General features: G+C 39.7%; 1 protein-coding gene across 7 annotated transcripts in view; it reads right to left on the bottom strand.

The window, feature by feature from the left end:
- Ccdc18 (coiled-coil domain containing 18) overlaps positions 1-19,668 on the bottom strand; it is a 111,229-nt gene that overhangs the window by 79,256 nt on the left and 12,305 nt on the right. For all 7 annotated transcript variants that reach the window (XM_050155718.1, XM_050155715.1, XM_050155719.1 and 4 more), the window contains 3 exons: positions 17,267-17,395; positions 8,061-8,157; positions 4,311-4,432 (listed from right to left, as the gene is read on the bottom strand). In XM_050155718.1, coding sequence (XP_050011675.1) covers positions 4,311-4,432; positions 8,061-8,157; positions 17,267-17,395 — 348 coding nt within the window. The remainder of the gene's footprint in view (positions 1-4,310; positions 4,433-8,060; positions 8,158-17,266; positions 17,396-19,668) is intronic.

Here is a 19,668-nt window from a genome sequence, read left to right as displayed (position 1 = left end):
ATGTTCTGAAGATTCGTCACATCTATCCCAAGGGTACAAGGGCAGCAGGCCAGGTATGGTGGCTCGCATATCTTACAAGTACTTAAGAGGGGAAGGCAAACCGTTCTTTTTCCTGAGGACAGATTACAAAGAAAAATATTTATGCTGGGCATTGTGGTGCATGCCTTTAATCCCCACACTCAGGAAGCAGAAGCAGGCAGATCTAAGAATAGCCTGATCTACAAAGTGAGTTTCAGTAAATATAACCAGGGCTACACAGAGAGAGACCCTGTGTTGAAAAACAACAAGACAGTCTGAAAAAACAAACCGAACTTAAAAAAAAAAATTAGGAAAAATAATTAAAACCAGGCAGAAATACCTGGGTGTGGTGGAACACGCCTTTAATCCCAGCACTCATGTGGCAGAGGCTGGCAGATCCATCTCTGTGAGGTTGAGGCCAGCCTGGTCTACAGAGCAAGTTCTAGGACAGCTAGGGCTATTACACAAAGAAAACATATCTTGAAAAACCAGAGAGAGAGAGAGAGAGAGAGAGAGAGAGAGAGAGAGAGAGAGAGAGAGAGAGAGAGAGAGAGCGCGAGGAGGTAAAAATTAATAAAATAAAATAGAAACAAATATCCAAGAGTTGGTTCTTTGAAAGGATAAACAAAGGCTGGGGAGTCAGCTTTGCAATTAAAGGTATTTGCCACTCCTAATATGGGGAATGAAGTTCAGATCCCAGCGCCCACGTCAGGTGGCTCACAACTGCTGGAACTCCAGCTCCAAGGGGTCCAACACCATCTCCTGATTTCTGTGGGCCACGACATGCACCTGTACTCACACTAAAAGAATGCACACAAATAATGAAAATAAAAGACAAAAAGATTGGAAAACTGTAAGACAAATTAACCAAAAGAAAAGGAAGATTCAAATTGATAAAATTAGAGATGATTAGTAGCTTTATTCCAGACATGCAGAGGGAGTTTAATTTATGCAAATATAACAAGTTATACAAATGGACATAGAGACAGAAATCACACAATCATCTCGACAGATACAGAAAACATCTCTGACAAAATCCACAACTCTTCATACTAAAATTCCTTGAGAGAAAAGTATAGAGAAACACAGCTCAACACAATAAAGGCTAAATATGACAAACTCATAGCCAACATTATGTGAAACAGAAAATGTCATCTGCTGCACATGAAACATCCACTGAAATCACGGAGTCAGAGCATGTGCACTGCCTACACCACACAGGTGTAAGACTGGATCTGTAGAAGACACTCAGGCTCCTGCCCTTCCCTGATGAGTGTGAAAAGAGGGGTCACTGTCCTCATCTGTACACCCATTGGGGAGAACACCAAGCTCCGTTACATAGTCCCAAACCTGGACAGAGACAGCCCTGCATAAACTCAGTTGTACACAACACAAGAAGACATGAACTTGGGGGTGATACTGAAAGAAGTAGGAGGGAGAGGCGAGATTGGAAGACGAGAGTAATCAGAATATATTATGTATATACACACATATGAAATTGTCAAAAAACAAAATTAATTTAATAAAATAGAAATCTAATTACTTGACGAGGGACAGAGATCAGTAATAGATCACTTGCATGACACCTGCAAGGTCATGGAGTTGATCTCCAGTACTGGTATATGGGGAAGCATCTAAGTATAAAAAGTATTTTATAAGTACTATAAAATATACAGATACAGCTCAATGGTATTGTTGTTCTTATAAAAAACCCAAGTTCAGTTCTCAGTACCAATAGTAGGTGGCTCACAACCACATGTAACTCCAGCTGCAGAAACCCAATGCCCTTTTCTAACCTCTGAAGATATTGTATTGACAAACACAACACCCCAACTTGGATGCAGTCACAAATATACACACATTTAAAATAAAGACAAAATCTTTTTAAAAGTTATTTTATAAAATATAAAATAAAAATTTTAGTGATCAAACATTTTATTAAAGAATAATTGGCAAAATTTCACTTCTGGAATCATATGTTTTAATTAATAACATCAGATTCTAGGACTTATTCGAGTAATTTTATCTCATCTACCAAGGCAAAATACTAACTGTACCCACTTTAAGAAAAATGTGTTGCAATTATACAATTACAAAAAAATTATTTTAATTGTTCTCCCTACCTTAATAGTCTAAGGTTATGAAAATGGATATTAACTTGGTGATGTGGGATTCCCCTTTGTATGTTGTAAATGCAACTGGTTAATTAATAAAGAAAACTGGCTTGGCCTGATTGGGCAAAAGAATAGAGGTTTTCTATTCTCAGGGAAGACTAAACTGAATGCTGGAAGAAAAAAGGGTGGAGTCAGAGAGAAGCCATGTAGCCCTGCCAGAGAAGAATGCTGGAACTTTAGCAGGTAAGCCACAACCACGTGGTGATACACAGATGACTAGAAATGGGTTAAATCAATATGTAAGTTAGCCAATAAGAAGCTAGAACTAATAGGCCAAGCAGTTACATAATTAATACAGTTTCTGTGTGATTATTTCGGGGTTAAGTGACCAGGAACAAGCAAGTGGCCTCCTTGCTACAAATTTCTGAAAGTTGATCAGAATTATTAGTTATTAAAAAATTATATTGTATAGAGTATCAGAGTCAGCGGATTCAGTTAACATCTTTAATTTTTAAAATTTCTTGATCATTATAATTAAGGTGTATGAGGGAGGGATAAAGGAGGGGAGGGAAAGGCCACACGTACAGGCCTCACGTACAGGCCTCACGTACAGGCTGGGAGACAGCCATGAGGAGTCAGGTCTCTCCCTCCACATTCATGTGGGTGCCAGCAATCAAATTCACATCGGCTGGCTTATGCAGCAAGTGCCTTTACCACACCTACCCAGTCCCTAATCTACATTCCTGACTAAGGAAAAATAGTGGCTACTCTCTGAGCCTCTGTTTTTTCTTTTATATAAAAAAACAGCCGGGCGGTGGTGGCGCACGCCTTTAATCCCAGCACTCGGGAGGCAGAGGCAGGCGGATCTCTGTGAGTTCGAGACCAGCCTGGTCTACAAGAGCTAGTTCCAGGACAGGCTCCAAAGCCACAGAGAAACCCTGTCTCGAAAAACAAAAAAAAAAAAAAAAAAAAAAAAAAAACCACAAAAAAAAAACAAAGAAAATTACACTCGATAATTTTCTTCCTCTTGAAAGATCTTTAGAAGCTAGCTAATGTGATTACACTCCAAGAGCATTTTCTGTATTATTCTACGTTTACAATGTGTTAGAATTAACATGTCTTATTATATTTAAAATGATGGGTTTATAAAATAATTCAGTAAAGAAAATGGAGTACAGACCTAAACAGAGAACTCTCAACAGAGGAATCTAAAATGGCTGAAAGACACTTAAGGAAATGCTCAACATCCTTAGTCATCAGAGAAATGCAAATCAAAACAACTCTGAGATTCCATCTTACACCTGTAAGAATGGCCAAGATCAGAAACACTGATGATAACTTATGCTAAAGAGGATTAAGGTAAGGAAACACCCCTCCATTGTTGGTGGGTGTGCAAACTGGTACAGCTGCTTTGGATTTCAGTGTGGCAATTTCTCAGGAAATTAGGAAACAACTTTCCTCAAGACCCAGCAATACCACTTTTGGGTATATATCCAAAGTTTGCTCAATAGTACCACAAGAACATGTGTTCAACTATGTTCATAGCAGCATTATTTGTCATAGCCAGAACCTGGAAACAACCTAAATGCCCCTCCACCGAAGAATGGATAAGGAGGATGTGGTACATTTACACAATGGAGTACTACACAGCAGAAAGAAATAATGTCATCTTGAAATTTGTGGGCAAATGGATGGATCTAGAAAACATCATATTGAGTGAGATAACCCAGACCCAGAAAGGCAAACATAATATGTACCCATTCATAAGTGCCTTTTAGACATAAAGTAAAAAAAAAAAAAAAAAAAAAAACTGCCTTCAAATCATAACCTCAGAGAACCAAGACAACAAGGAGGACCCTGAAAGAGAGAGATTAATGGATCTAATCTAGTTAGGAAGTAGAAAAAGACAAGATCTCCTGAGTAAATTGGGAGTATGGGAACCATGGGAGAGGGTAGAAGGGGAGGGGAGAGAAAGGGAGGGGATCAGAGAAAAATATATAGCTCAATAAAAACAATTTAAAAAATGATGGTTTTATACCTAGAGAAATTTTAGTCATGAATCTTAGCCTTCTACATTACATTAAAAACTCTATATTTACAGTAAAAATGTTTTTAAATGCTTTTAAATGTTTTCCTTTATCCCATTTGCATATTAATATTTTTTCCATGATAATGTACCTGAATTTCTCTTTCAAAATTTCAAGTTCACTTTTATACAGATTACACTTTTCTTGAAGCCTTTTGTTTTCTTTTTCACAGTTACTAAGATTTTTCTCTAATATTTCTTCTTCAGCTTGAACCTAAAACAAAAATTTGTTTTAAGTGAGTACACTAATCCAATCACAAGCTTCACTTTGTTTAAACTAGAACTGTGAGCAGTGATTCTGGAAGGAAACAGGAAAAGGCTAAATATCTCATATACATTCCAGTTCCTGGTACTGCAATGAAAGGAAACAGCCTAACACAGAAGACAAAAAGAGGACATTAGTACTTATTCAGAAATCCGTACGGGCCAGTGACAGATTGGCAAAAACAACGTCACCTGAAAGCAAATGTCAGGTCAAACATGAATAAAGCAAGCAATTCATATAGGGATTGCATATCCAAGTAATCAAACCCCATTGCTCTTAGTTCGGGTGGTGGCACACGCCAGGCAGATAGATCTCTGAATTCAAGGCAAGCCTGGTCTACAGAGCTAGTTCCAGGGCTATGCAAAGAAACCCTGTCTTGAAAAAAAAAAAAAATTGCCCTTCAGTACACGTGTTTCAGAAATCTAATTTTAAAATTTTAAAATACTCCTAATGAAATAACAACCCAAGCGGCCAACAAGACAGCTCAGAGGGTAGGTAGGGTACTTGCTGTTTAGCAATGCAAGTCTGACAACCCAAGTTTGTTTCCTGGAACCCAAGTGCATTGGTTTACATGAGAATGGCCCCAGAGGCTCCAGTTTGAACTCTGTCTGGGAAGGATGGGAAAGTATGGCCTTATTAGAAAAGGTGTGTCACTGGGAGCAGGCCCTGGAGTTTCAAAAGACTGCCGCTATTTCCAATGTGTTCTCCACCTTCTGCTTGAAGATCCAGATGTGAGTTTTCAGCTGCTTCTGTCACCGGCTTTTACTCTGGACCATGTGGAATCATGGCCCCAAAGGAAAGCTTTCTTTCTATTATAGATGGCCCTGGTTGTGGTGTTCGTGTCAGAGCGACTGAAAAGAACTAAGGCACCACGTAAAGGTGGAAAAGAAAAACAATTCCACAAAGTTGTTCTCTGACTGCCTCATGTACAGTGTTGTGCACACCACAAACACACGTACACACACGATGACAAGTTACGATGGCACTCAGGTTGAACAAGAAGAGTGGAGGATTGAAATAACCTATTACATTCCCTTTGTTATATTAACTAATCCAACTACAGGATTTTGCTGAGCAAAATTACAAACTATTAACCCTAACTAAGTTTTAAAAATCAATTACATTTTCCTTTTTCCTTGAAGACATTCTTCCTCTAAATGTACTTTTCTCTCACATCTCACCTTACTAAATGTCCCTTCTAGGATATACATCCCCATGAGAACCCTCTCAAAGACATCTAAACATCAAACATTTTCTGATTAAGACATACTTAGGTTCTCAACAGCTACAAAGTTATTAACACTGTGTCATTTAATGGTGCTTACAGGCCAGCAACATATCTCAGCGAGCAAAAGCAATTTCAGCCTGGCCTAATGGCCTGATTCTCTTAGGACTCTCGTAAGTAGAGAGAACTAAGTCCCACAAGTTGTCCTCTGACCTTCAAATGGGCAGTATGGCACACACGCGAGACAGAGACAGATGATGTAAATGGTATTAACAACTTTCCTGGAAAGGAATGGCAAATGCACTCTCTCTCCCTTAGCACCCAAAGACTGACCTCTTCAGCTGCCATGCCAGTATTAAAACACTGACTCACAAGACTCTGGCCACTCTTACTTTATTTTAGCAGCTGTTGATTTCATTATGCTTTTGTCTTTTTGCACATACCTTTGAAAACTGTGGCTACTTTCTCCTTACAATTTTGTTACGAGAAGCACTCACCCTACATTTCTAAAATCCCTCCCATAACTCACCCGATACGCTATTCAAACCATCTTAGCAGCGTCTTCATCACACCAAAAACACGCAGTACAAAACCCGTCAACTTCCTACGGAAAACTTTTTTAACTTTGTTCCTCTGTGTACCCTAGGCTTTCCTGGAACTCACTCTGCAAACCAGGAATTCACAGAGATTCTGCCTCTGCCTCCCAAATGCTGGGATTAAAGACATGTCACTATCACTCAGCTCAACTTATTTTTTTTTACATTTTTTACACATCTACCATTTTTTTACATTTTTTACAATTTACATTTATACATTTTCATCTATATTTTTCCATTAAAAAATAAAGCAAGGTCTTTAAAGAGACAATACAATCATAGATTAAAGGAATAAAATAATTAAATAAATAGTAAAAAAGTAATAGAATAAAAACAAGGCACCCAGAGACAGATGCTGGGAACTTTAGCTAGTAAGCCACAGCCACGTGGTGTTACTCAATATTAATAGAAATGGGTTAAATTAATATGTAAGAGTTAATCAATAAGAAGTTAGAGCTAGGGGGCTGGAGAGATGGCTCAGAGGTTAAGGACACTGACTGTTCTTCCAGGGGTCCTGAGTTCAATTCCCAGCAACCACATGGTGGCTCACAACCATCTAAAATGAGATCTGGTGCCCTCTTCTGGCCTGCAGGCATACATGGCGGCAGAACACTGTATTGTACATGTAATAAATAAAATATTTAAAAAAAAAAAAAAAAAAAAAAGAAGTTAGAGCTAATGGGCCAAACAGTGACTTAATTAATCCAGTTTTTGTGTGATTATTTTGGATCTAAGCTAGCCGGGCAGCAACAATGATCTCTGTCTCCATTTTCAGTAAAAATGGGAATGAATTTCCTGGTTCTGCTTCTCTAGCTCCAACCTCTGCTCACTCCTTCCTTCTCTAACTTTTTCTATTTCTTGTACCTGCTCTCCTACTCCTTCAGTAAAGGTTTCTCCTAGGAGTAAAGACACTGATGAGCATCTTCCTTAACTAATATCTAGGAGTAAAGACACTGGTGAGCATCTTCCTTAACTAGTATCGCCTAGTAGTAAAGATACTGGTGAAATTCTTCCTTAACCAATATTTTCAAACTTTTTATGTTGTTAGACATAATGTTCCAAATAGCTATAATCCCAGATACTTTGGATGCTGAGTCAGTAGGACCTTGAATTTGAATTTGGACGCCTCTGGACAACATCACAAGACCTATCTGTAACATAAGGACTGGAGAGATAACTCAGTGGTTAAGAGCATGAACTGTAGAGGACCCAAGTTCAGGTCCCAGCACCAACATCAGGCAGCTGACAGCTTCCTGTATCTTGAGCACCAGGGGATCCAACACTTCCTTCCGGTCTATATGAGCATTACACTCATGTATATAGCCCCCCTTCCAAAAAGACATGTAATTTAAAAAATTATGATGATTTAAAAAAAAACACAAAATTAAAATAAATTTGAAATAAAGGTTTTATTTCAATTACTTTATTATGAAAAAAATCTTTAAAAGTATATTCCAGGACTGGAGAGAACTCAGGAGTTAAGATCACTTGCTATTCTTGCAGAGGACCCAAGATCAATTCCCAGCACCTCTATGATTGCTCACAAACATCTGTAACTCCAAGGCCAGGGGCTTTGACACACTATTCTGGAAAGCATACATGTGATATGCATACAAAAACCCATACATATGAACTAAAATAAATATTTTTTAAAAATTGTTATTCCATAAATAAAAACATCCTGTGTAATACACAATCTAATTTTAGATATGGACAGTAATTCAAGACACTGAGTTTGAGCAAACAGTTCTCTCACCTTTTCCAGTTTTTCAGCCACTTTTTCTTTATATTGCTGGAAAGCTTTGCTCAGCTCTTCCGCATTATACAGCGCTTCATTTCTTTGTCGTTCAGCTCTAAAGTTTAAAAAGAAATTTTAAAAAAGTAAGGAATTCTCTACATTGAGAAGTTAATCTTTAAGCAAATTTGTGTGCATGCGTGTGCAGGCCATATGAGTATATGTTGTATATACGTATGAGCATATGTGGTATATGTCACTGCATATGTGTACACATGTGTACGTGGTTACATGCCCATGTGTTTGAACATGAATTTGGAGGCCATAGGTCAACATCAAGTTTCTTCCTCAATGGTTCTCCACTCCGTTTTTTGGGACAGGGTCCCTTCACTGAACCTGGGGATCACTGTTTTAACCTGGCTGGCTACTCAATGAGTTCCAAGACTCCACTGTGTCCATCTCCCCAGTGCTGAGACTACAGATCTATGTATGCAGGCTGCAGGGCCTATTGGGTACTGGAAATCCAAACTCAGGTCCTCATGTTTACCAACTGAATCATCTTTCCAGGCCCAGAAGAAATTTCCTTTTTTAAAACTTAAAGAGTAGAAGGTTTTACTGTGAAAGGATGGCTGATTTCACAACAATAACTTTCTCACTCTGGCAAAATAAATGAAATATAGCATGAAGTGCTTATCAACTCAGGATCATACATAAATTCCTACACATAGGCAATTCCACAGACCATAGGAGCATCCTGACACTGAAAAATAAATTCTAAGTCTTCCATACTCAATCTATGGCATAGAATATTAGATACCAATTCTATGACCCATGCAAAGATTAAGTTAGTTTTTAAAGGGTACTTAAAAGACAAAAACAAGCAACAGTAACAACACTAACTCTCAGGAGACAGAAACAGGCAGATTTCTTTCAGTTTGGAGCCAGCCTAGTCTACATATTACGTTCTGGGACATCCAGAGTTACATAGTGAGACCCTGTCTCAAAACATAAACAAATCCAGTAATTTTTACTAACATAAAAATGAACAACAGAGGGCTGCTGAGAAGCCAAGGACAATGGCACTGGGTTCTGATCCTACTGCATGTACTGGCTTTGTGGGAGCCTAGCCTGTTTGGATGCTCACCTTCCTAGACCTGGATGGGGGGGGGGGGCCCTGACTGCTCTTCGGACTGGAGAGGGAGGAGGAGGGGAGTAGGGGGGGGAGGGAAAAGGGAGGCGGGGAGAAAGTGGAAATTTTTAATAAAAAAAATAAATAAAAGTGAAAAAAAGAACTGAACAACAAAACCGATCACCACCATGCACTATTTAAACCAGACCTTGTTCCTTACCTCCTGGGTGAGCCTGATTTTCCTTACATTTCTCAGTTAGCTGAGAGCACTAAGTTTCATTAATTAATATTATCCCCATATAAGAATGTTTTTTATACTTAAATCACACCTATGGTAGTTTGAAAGTGGCCTCCAAAGGGGGTATTAAGAGGTGTGGTCTTGCTGGAGGAAGTGTCACTTTGAAGGTGGGCTTTGAAGTCTCATATATGCTCAAAGCTACGCAATGAGACAGCTTATTTCCTGTTGCCCCTGCAAGGTCTAAAACTCTGAGCTGCTTCTCCAGCACCATGTCTGCCTGCATGCCACCATGACCCACCATGATGATCATGAACTGACCTTCTAAACAGTAAGCTACTGAACTAAATGTCTTCCTTTATAAGGATTGCCGTGGCCATAGTGTCTCTTCACAGCAATAAAAACCGTAACTAAGACAGACATTAAACTGCATAACATATACAATAATTAATATTTGTTAGTACTTAATTATATAATAGGCATCTAACATGTCTTTTTCTCATGCATACCAAGGAAGTATCAACTTAAAAGATGTGTTACAGGATATCTGCACAAATTGTGGAAAGATGTGTTGCCTAAGGCACCTGATTGGTTTAATAAATTGCCAATAATAATAACTGGTTTAGCTAAATTGCCAATAGCTAGGCAGGGGACAAAAGGCAGGGCTTCCAGGCAGAGAGAGGAACTCAAGGTTAGAATCTGGCATGGCAGAAAAAGTCAGCAAGACATGGAGGGAATCAGACTTACAGAATGGAGAGGACGTAAAGAGCCATATAGCAAAACAGATGAATAGAAACAGGCTAATGTAAGTTATAAGACGTAGTGGGACAAGCCTAAGCTAAAGACAAAGTTTTCATAATTAATACTAAGTCTCCATCATTAGTTGGGGGCTAGTGGTCCAAAGAAAGTCTGAAAAGAAAGTCTAACTACAGATATGAAAAGCTGAAGTTTTAAAAATTAAATGATTTTCCAAGATAACAAAGACAATGAGAGGTAAAATTAGCTGACGCCCAAGTTTAAACATTTTTTATTACAAAATACTGTCTAACAAATAACAAATATTGCTGTAAAAAATTTCTTCCAAACCTATTTACACGAAAAAATAACTTCTATATATGTTTGGAGTAGTCTTTAGGAGTGTTAACTACATATGAAAGCAAATACTTAGCCTATTAAAGAAAAAGTTACCTATTCATTTATGTGATTGTTTCTTTGCTTGTGACACTGAGGACTGAACTTACAATGTGATGTTCTGAGGTGTATCACCAGCACTCTTTAAACTACTTTCTTTTAAAACATGGGCTAAGTTGAAAGGCTGAAGGTGAACTCATTGTAGTTCAGCTAAGTCTTAAACTCATGGACCTCTTCAGGCTCCTGAGCAGCTAAGGTCACTTTCTTTATAATCCAATATATGTCATAATATAAATCTACAAAACATTTTATTGTCAAACATAAAAATATAGATTATGAGGCTAGAATAACAGATCAACAGTTAAGAGCACTTGCTGGTCTTCAAAGGGTCCAGTTTCAGTTCCCATCACCCACCTGGCAGCTCACAACCACCAACACCTCCAGTTTCAGGTAATCTCATGGCTTATTTTGACTTCCATGGGCACCAGGCACACATGTAGTATACATACACATAGGCAGTCATACTGCTCATGCACATTAAATAAAAGGTTTTCACATGTAGATTATGATTTAATCCTATATAAAAGCTGCAATAGACTACAGATGCAACTCAGTTGGTACAGTGCTTGCTTAAAATTCACAAGGCACTGAATCCAAGCCCAACAAAGAAAATAAAGTCAAACAAAAACTCCCTAATAGTTGCAATAAATTTCATTGATTTGAACTCAAAAGTGTTATTAATGTAAAAATTTATTAGTATTTGAAGTTGATCATTCCAGCAAGGCTTAGTGCCTTAGATCTGTAATCCCATCATCAACAAATTTGAAAGCGAATAGACAGAATGAGAAAAAAATCATCCTGAGTGAGGTAACCCAGACTCGGAAAGATAAACATTGGACGCACCCACTCAAAAATAGGTATTAACTACAAAGTAAAAGATAATTTCTGCATCTGTGCACACAGAGAGAGAGGCTAAGTAACAAGGAGGGGCCAAGGAAGGGAGGCATGGGTCTCCCAGGAAAGGGAAGCAATCTCCTGGTTGGACTGGGAGCAGGTGGGCATGGGAACTTGAGGAATATGGTTGGGGGATAAGAAGGGGGAGAGTGCTGAGATGAATGGAAAGGGGGGCTTTATGCTTGGCAGTGGTGGCGCACGCCTTTAATCCCAGCACTCGGGAGGCAGAGGCAGGCGGATCTCTGTGAGTTCAGGGCCAGCCTGGTCTACAGAGTGAGTTCCAGGACAGGCTCCAAAGCTACAGAGAAACCCTGTCTTGAAAAACAAAATAAGGAGGTTGGGAGGGGGGGGTCTTTACAGTTTGGCGGAAGCCTGATGCAAGGGAAACTTCTACAAGTCTACAAGGATGACCCCAGCACAATGGATGAATAGCCTGAATGGGCCATCCCCTGTGATCCTTAGATGCAGTGACTGATGGTTCAGAGACCACAGCAAACATTGGGATAAGCTCGGGAAGTCCTGCTGAGCTGAGTGTTGAGACCAATTAAGTCCTGGCCTTTAGCTGCTCTTCCCTGTCTAGAGCCTTCTAATTGAGGTTACAAAAAGCTGTGCCTAGCTTAGAGGATCAGAGGATGGGATTTTCACCTGTTGGCCATTGACTGTTGGGTATTTAAGCCTCCATGGTGCTATTAAAGATGGGCTTTTGGTACCAGTGTTGGAAGGTCTGTGTGTCGGTCTGTCTCTGCATGTGTATTCTCAACCTCCAACCCCTTGCCCGAAGCTCGCGAATTTGGTGGTGCAGTGCGCGGCAATTGGAGGTTCCTCCGAGATACCCGGAAAGGGAACACTGAGACCGCCCTTGGAAGCCCTGCCGAGAGAGGTAAGCAGACAGCGACGTTCCTGGCCGACAGGGATGTATTGAGGAGTAAAGATGGGAGGTATCTTTTCTTTGTTCAGAAAAGAGTCAGTCGATAGGGAGGAGTTTGATGATTTAGAGTTTGTAGAGGACAGTGAGGAGGATTCATCAGAAGAAGAGGAGGAGATCATATGTAAGGAAATAAGAAATCTCGTAAGAAAACTGAGAAAACATAAAGAAAAAATTCACACCCAACTCCCTCGGCCCCACCGGCTTATAATGACGAAGGTTGGTGGTCTCAGTTGAGTAGGGGCTCTGGCACTGAACAAAACAAGGGAGTTTGTTTCCGTCCTGTACACATGGTTGCACCGGTGGTGGAGGTGCCAGACACCAACAACCCAGGGCAAATAATTCGCCAACATTTTGCTATACAATTTAAAGAAATGAAGCTATTAAAGGAAGCTGTAGCTGTATATGGGGCTCAAGCTCCCTTCACGTTGGCCATGGTAGAATCTTTCTCTGCTATGAATTTAACACCAGTGATCGGCAGCAATTATGTCGTGCTGTCTTATCTGGGGGAGATTATCTCCTATGGCGAGGAGAATATCAGGAAAATTGTAAGCAAACGGTCCAGTTAAATGCTCTAGCGGGCCAAGCTCAACGTAATTTAGATATGTTAACTGGGGCTGAGGCTTATGCCAATTTGCAGCAACAAATTCTGTATGATCCAAGAGCATTCACCCAAATAGCTGCAGCTGCCACTCAAGCGTGGAAGGCCCTGCCTAACAAAGCAGCTGGGGATCAATTATCAAAGTTCTACGAGGACCATCTGAACCATTCCAAGATTATGTAGATAGACTGTTACAAATAGCAGGTAGATGGTTTGGAGATGAGACACAGCCATGCCTATGATAAAACAACTTGTATTTGAAAATTCCAATAGATATTGTAAGGAAGCATTATGCCCTCACAAAACAAAGAGTTTAAATGAATCTATCAGGATATGTAGAGATATAGATGGGAATTTCATTCAAGGCCAGGTTATAGCGGCAGCTATTCAACCTCGGAGAAACATAACAGCACTGGGTAAGAGGGCCAGAGGCTGTAATTGTTTTAACTGCGGAACTCCTGATCATTTTCGAAAGGAATGCCCACAGCTGATAATGAAGGGAAGGAGGAAACCTGGCATGTGCCCTAAATGCAGAAGGGGAGCACATTGGGCTAAAGACTGTTTCTCTAAAACAGATATAGATGGGAAACCTCTGCCACGTACCATTAATCCACAGCAGGGAAACTGGCAGAGGGCCCTGCTGCAGGGCCCCAAAACCTCAGTGTATGGAGCAATGACTTCGGGGCCGCAGGAATGGTACCCCAGCAGAGGCCATGTCCAGTTCCTTCCGCAGAGAAATCCTTTCGCATTGCAAACCTTGTCGGAGCCACACCAGGGAGCTCAGGATTGGACCTCTGTGCCTCTGCCGGAGCAGTCTTAACTCCACAAACGGGAGTGCAAGCACTCTCTACAGGAGTACATGGGCCCTTACCACCGGGTACCATGGGACTTATATTAGGCAGAAGCAGTACCCTTTTAAGGGATCCAAATACATCCTGGGATAGTAGATGCAGACTATCAAGAGGAGATTAAGGTTATGACATCTGTCCAACAGGGGGTGGTGGTAATTCCTCAAGGCGAGCGGATAGCACAATTAGTGTTGATTCCCAAAGTTCTCAGTCTTTGGGATAGGTACAATGGAAACACCTTCTTACAGGACAATGGAAGGAGCCCACGCCCCTGTTGGCTAGGGTGAGAGGAGCAGTTTGTCTTTTTCCTCCAGGAACGGACAAGCCCATTTGGGTACCAGAGCAATATGTTCGGGCTGTGGAAAATGATGGGAAAGGATCCTGTGATGAGCCTGAGAATGACACCTGTTATTCTCTTGAGCCTCCTGGTGAGTCCCAATCAAGCAGAAAGCACTGTGTGAAGCTTGGTAAGGAACCCCCTTGTATTGATCAGTGAGCCAAACTAGTTCTTTGTATTCGTCTTTCTATTCCTCAAACTATACTGCAGGCACTGCTTTAAGCATTATGGCGATGGGGCAGGCTTCTATTAATCAAACCTTTTCCTTTGTGAATGCTTTATGCTTTGTTACATTTTTTTGGGCTATGAATATTACTTTAAAGGAATTTCTTATTCTTTTTTGGAATATTTCTCTGAGAGCCCAGGCACTATTAAATCCTGTGTTTGTTTTAGTTTTCTTTCGGCAGCTGAGGGAAGCAATGTAGGATCCAGGAGTGGGGTCAGGGACACTGGAGGAAAACCTATAGAAATGGCTGGCCTGGCTCATAGGACTGACCTAGGTCCTCTAGACATGTGACAGTGTGTAGCTTGGTCTATTTGTAAGAGTCGTGGCAATTGGAGCAGGGCTGGCTTTAGGAACCTATCCTTCATGCTGGATCTCCTTGTCCAGTCTTGGTCTTACTGCAGCTTGATATGCTTTGCTGATGACCAATGGAGGCCTGCCCCTTTCTGAGAGAATACAGAAGAGGACTGAGGAGGGAGAAAGGAGGTGGGGAGAAGGAAAGGGAGGAGAGGAGAAAGGAGAGGCTGCAGTCAGGATGCAAAATAATAAATTTAATTTTTTTAATTAATTAATAAAAAAGTAAAAGACAAACACAATTTTCTGAAGGGCAATTTGGTATATTTATTTATTTATTGTTTTTCGAGACAGGGTTTCTCTGTGGCTTTGGAGCCTGTCCTGGAACTAGCTCTGTAGACCAGGCAGGTCTCGAACTCACAGAGATCCGCCTGCCTCTGCCTCCCAGGTGCTGGGATTAAAGGTGTGCGCCACCACCGCCGGGCCCCAGCTTTATTTTCTTAAAAGTCTTAAAACATTGTCCTTTGATTCAGAGATTCTATTTCTTAGAAGTTATCTATATGAGCTGGGTGTTGGTGGTGCACACCTTTAATCCCAGCACTCGGGAGGCAGAGGCAGGCGGATCTCTGGAAGTTCGAGGCCAGCCTGGTCTATAAGAGCTAGTAGTTCCGGGACAGGCACCAAAGCTACAGAGAAACCCTGTCTCAAAAAAAAAAAAAAAAAGTTACATATATGAAATGAGAGACATACAGTGTCTTAGTAATCTTGGGAAAACAGCGAATGTTCAACAAGAGGAAGATAAATGAAACGTGACTGAGTCACATGATGACGTGCAATGCAACTGTTGGAAGATGTGTTTCTAAAAACGTATTTTTGAAATAAAACAAAAAAGCTAAAATATAAAGCAATGTGTTCTGAGTACTGGATGAGGTAAAGGGCATTGGCAAATAAGAAAAATAATCTGTGTGTGAAATAAGAAATAACAGTCAGTCAGGCAATGGTGGTGCATGCCTTCAATTCCAGCACTCGGGAGGTAAAGACCGGCTGATCTCTGTGAGTTTGGGACCAGCCTGGTCTACAGAGTGAGTTCCAAGGCTGTTACACAGAGAACCCCTGTTTTAAACTCCCCCCCAAAAAAAGAAAGAAAAGAACAGACAGCTAAAAATAAACAAAAAAGATGAAAGAGATGAAAGATGGCAACCAAATACCTTGTGTTAGATAAATTAATAAATAAAAGTTTATAGTTCCTTTGTTGGGACTAATTTACAAAGCCTCATCTCAAAAGACAATATATAGAAAACAAAAAAATTGTTCATATATTTCTAAAGTAGACTAATCACTTGCTCATGAATTGACTTTTCTTATTCTTTAATATTTATGAATTGAAATTTTAGAGTGTATGCAGTATTTTATTTAGAAGAAATAAGTACAGAAAATTAACTTACTGGTTTGAAGTTAACACAATTTAATTTCACAATTATGTGTTAAATACAATATAATTTATAAATATTATAAGTATATAATTTAATTTATATTAATTTATATAATATATAATATAGTGATGATTAATATATATCATTACAAATATACAAAAAGTTAATCCTAGTCTAGAATACCAGTAACAAAATCAACACATGAACATTTTAAGGAAGGCCAAAGAGAAGACTCAGAAGGCAAAGACACTTACCACTAAGCCTCCGGTCTGGAGTTCAATCTCTGGGACTCATACGGTAACAGGAGAAAACTGACTGCTGTAAGTAGTCCTATGACTTCCAAACACATTATTGGCATGTATGTGACCACACACATACATACACACAAATATATAAAAAATGTAATAAGGGCTGGAGAGATGGCTCAGAGGTTAAGAGCACTGACTGCTCTTCCAGAGGTCCTGAGTTCAATTCCCAGCAACTACATGGTGGCTCACAGCCATCTATAATGAGACCTGGCACCCCCTTCTGGCTTGCAGGCACACATGGAAGGAATGCTATACACATAATATAATAAATAAATAAATTTTAAAAAATGTAATAAAACTTGTACTTGAAAAATATTAATAAAAATGGACATAAAAGGATTTATTCTACTGTCAAATGTCTAAAATATTTTCACTTCAGAATTTCCCTTACAGTCAGGCAGGATGACTAGGCAAACCCTCTAGCACATCTGCAACACCAGCCCTTAGGAAACTGAGGTGGTCATCTGGTGACGCACACCTTTGATCCCAGCACTCAGGAAGTGAATCTCTCGGTTAAAGGCCAGCCTGGACTACAGAATGAGTTCCAGGACAGCCAGGGCTACACAGAAACCCTATCTCAAAAAAAAAAAACAAAAGAAAAGAAAAGGAGAGGCAGGAGGACTACAGCAAATTGGAGGCCAGCCTGGGCGACCCTGTAAGTTCCAGGCCAGCCAAGATTACATGGCAACAACCTATCTCAAATATAAGTTATTTGTTTTAAAAGGAGATATGGCTCAGTGGTACAGCTGTTGTACAGAATGCACAGGTTCAACTCAGAGTTACAAAACAAGGAAGAAAATCTCACATACCTTTTTCCTTGTTTACTTTGTTCAAGTAAGTCCACCTTCAATTTTATACATTCCTCTTTGGCCTCTTGTAAACTCTGTTCCTTTTCAATCACCATTTTCTGACTCTGCTCTAATTTATCTTCTGCTTCTCTATAAATAGAGAAAAAACTTAAGAACTATGACAGTGATATTGGAGAAATACAATAATGTGACAATAGGAATACAAAAGACAATATAAGAGGAACAGCACGTGTCCATGAGTCATCAAGTACAGTGGTAGATCATTTGTATTTGAACAAATAGATCTCGCCTGAAGAACAGAAAAGCAAGGCACCTAAGCCACTAGAAAAGTCTTACCTCTATCAAAGCTGGGCAACCGCACACTAAGCCTCTCTCGCCTCCCATTTTACATTCCCTCTGGTGCTGGGATTAAAGATTAAAGATCTGCAATACTCTTGTGTAGCCCAGGTGTCTTCCTGGGATTGAAGGTGTGTGTTACCATTGCCTGACCTCTGGTGGCTTTAGCTTTGCCTCTGGTCTTCAGGCAAGATTTATTAAAATACAAATAATATTGCGCTATAATCAATGGAAAACTATATATATATAGCATAAAAAAATACTTTGATCAAATGAAAAACCCACATAAAGTAAAAGTCCACACCAGATTTCACACCCAACAATTGAGCATGGTGGAACACGCTCATATTTACAGCATTTAAGAGGAAAAGGATCAGGAATTAAAGTCATCCTTAGCAGTCTTTACAAAAGCAAACATATTTCATGCAAACTAGAAGCATTACTATATACTTCAGAAACAAAGCAAATATAATTGATATCATTTCTACAACCAAAGATATCTTTAACTGTTCTACCCAATGAAAAACACAAAAATGGAAAAGTAGAAAGAAGTACAAATTCTGAGCAGGAAAATTTTTGTTATTTGCTGGTAATTATAATTTAGTTACCTAGAATATTGAGAATGATCACAATGAAAAATTACTAGAATAACAATGGCAGAGAGAGATGGCTAGTGGTTAAGAAAACTTGCTGCTGGACAGGCACCAAAGCTACAGAGAAACCCTGTCTCGAAAAAACAAAAAACAAACAAAAAAAAAAAACTTGCTGCTTTTCCAGGGGACCAAGGTTCTATTCCTAGCACCTATAACTCAGGTCCAAAAAATCTAACACCCACCCTCTTCTGGCCTCCATGAGCAGCAGGCATGCACATGGTTCACAGACTTATGTACAGACAAAATACATATACACATAAAATAATTAGAGTAAATAAGAATACAAGAAATAGTCCAGGAACACCTTTAATACCAGCACCTAGGAGACAGGAAGGCAAGCCTGCCCTGCACAATGACACACTATCTTAACATGCAAACAAATGCCAGCAAGACTGCTAAGAGGTAAAGGTGCTTGACACTAAGGCTGATGACTTGAGTTCAAGCCCTGGAACCCACATGGTATTAGTAAAGTAACTCCCTAACCTTTGCATGTGTGCCATGACATGCTCACACCACTGCCCACCCCCAGTGAAGAAATAAATGTAATAAAAACTTTTAAAAAGAAATATTCAATTACAAGTAACTATTACATGTGATATAGAAATCAAGCCAGATACAATGATGTATGCCTTTAGTCCAAACACTTAAGATATTGAGGCATTAGAATGACTTGAGCCCAAAGATTCAGGACCAGCCTGGCCAACATAGCAAGACTTTGTCTCTTAAACCCATAGAGGTTATAAGGGTACACAGGAAAGATCTTTAAAGAGAGGGGAAATAAAGTGTTATAACAGGGAAAGTGAAAAAATAAGACAGGAAGTATTAAATGGCATGGGAGATGGCAGGGATGGATAACACCACAGGCCTTTTGAGAAAGCCATATGGAAACTGTAGAAACTTCCTAAAATATATATATATCCTGTGATGGGAAAGGGAAGTTCCCTAAGTAGATACCATACTCTCCCCCCTCCCCCAAAAAAGGTACCAGCTCCCCATATCAGTAACAGGTTACCTCTTTTTGAATTATTGGCCAATAGGCTCATGGAACCCCAAAGATTACAGGCTACTGCCACTGTTCTTAGTTACCCTCCAGAATCTGATGGTAAGATCCTACTGCTGAAGATACTATATAATTGAGTCATGGAACATGGAGAAATCTAGCTACCACTCAACGGAAAGTTTATCGCTACTGGAAAAGAAAACAAGCTGAAAGATTTTAAGATTTTGAGAATGTGTGACTTTAAGGAAGACAGTGTATTCTAGAAATAACAGGGAAGGTACATCACAACAATTATGAGAGCATACACAAGACCTCTATAACCTCAAGTCATGAAATTCCGAATGGAAAAAGGAAGAGTACAAAGTCCTACCCATAACTGAGGAGCTATTAGCACCTGATAGCTTCTGAAAGGA

The sequence above is a fragment of the Alexandromys fortis genome, unplaced genomic scaffold, assembly GCF_014885135.2.
Source record: "Alexandromys fortis isolate MF-2015 unplaced genomic scaffold, M_Fortis_MF-2015_v1.1 scaffold_87, whole genome shotgun sequence".
Classification (NCBI taxonomy): Eukaryota; Metazoa; Chordata; class Mammalia; order Rodentia; family Cricetidae; genus Alexandromys; species Alexandromys fortis.
The sequence above is the reverse complement of the archived record's forward strand: the minus strand, read 5'-3'. Positions and strand labels throughout refer to the sequence as shown.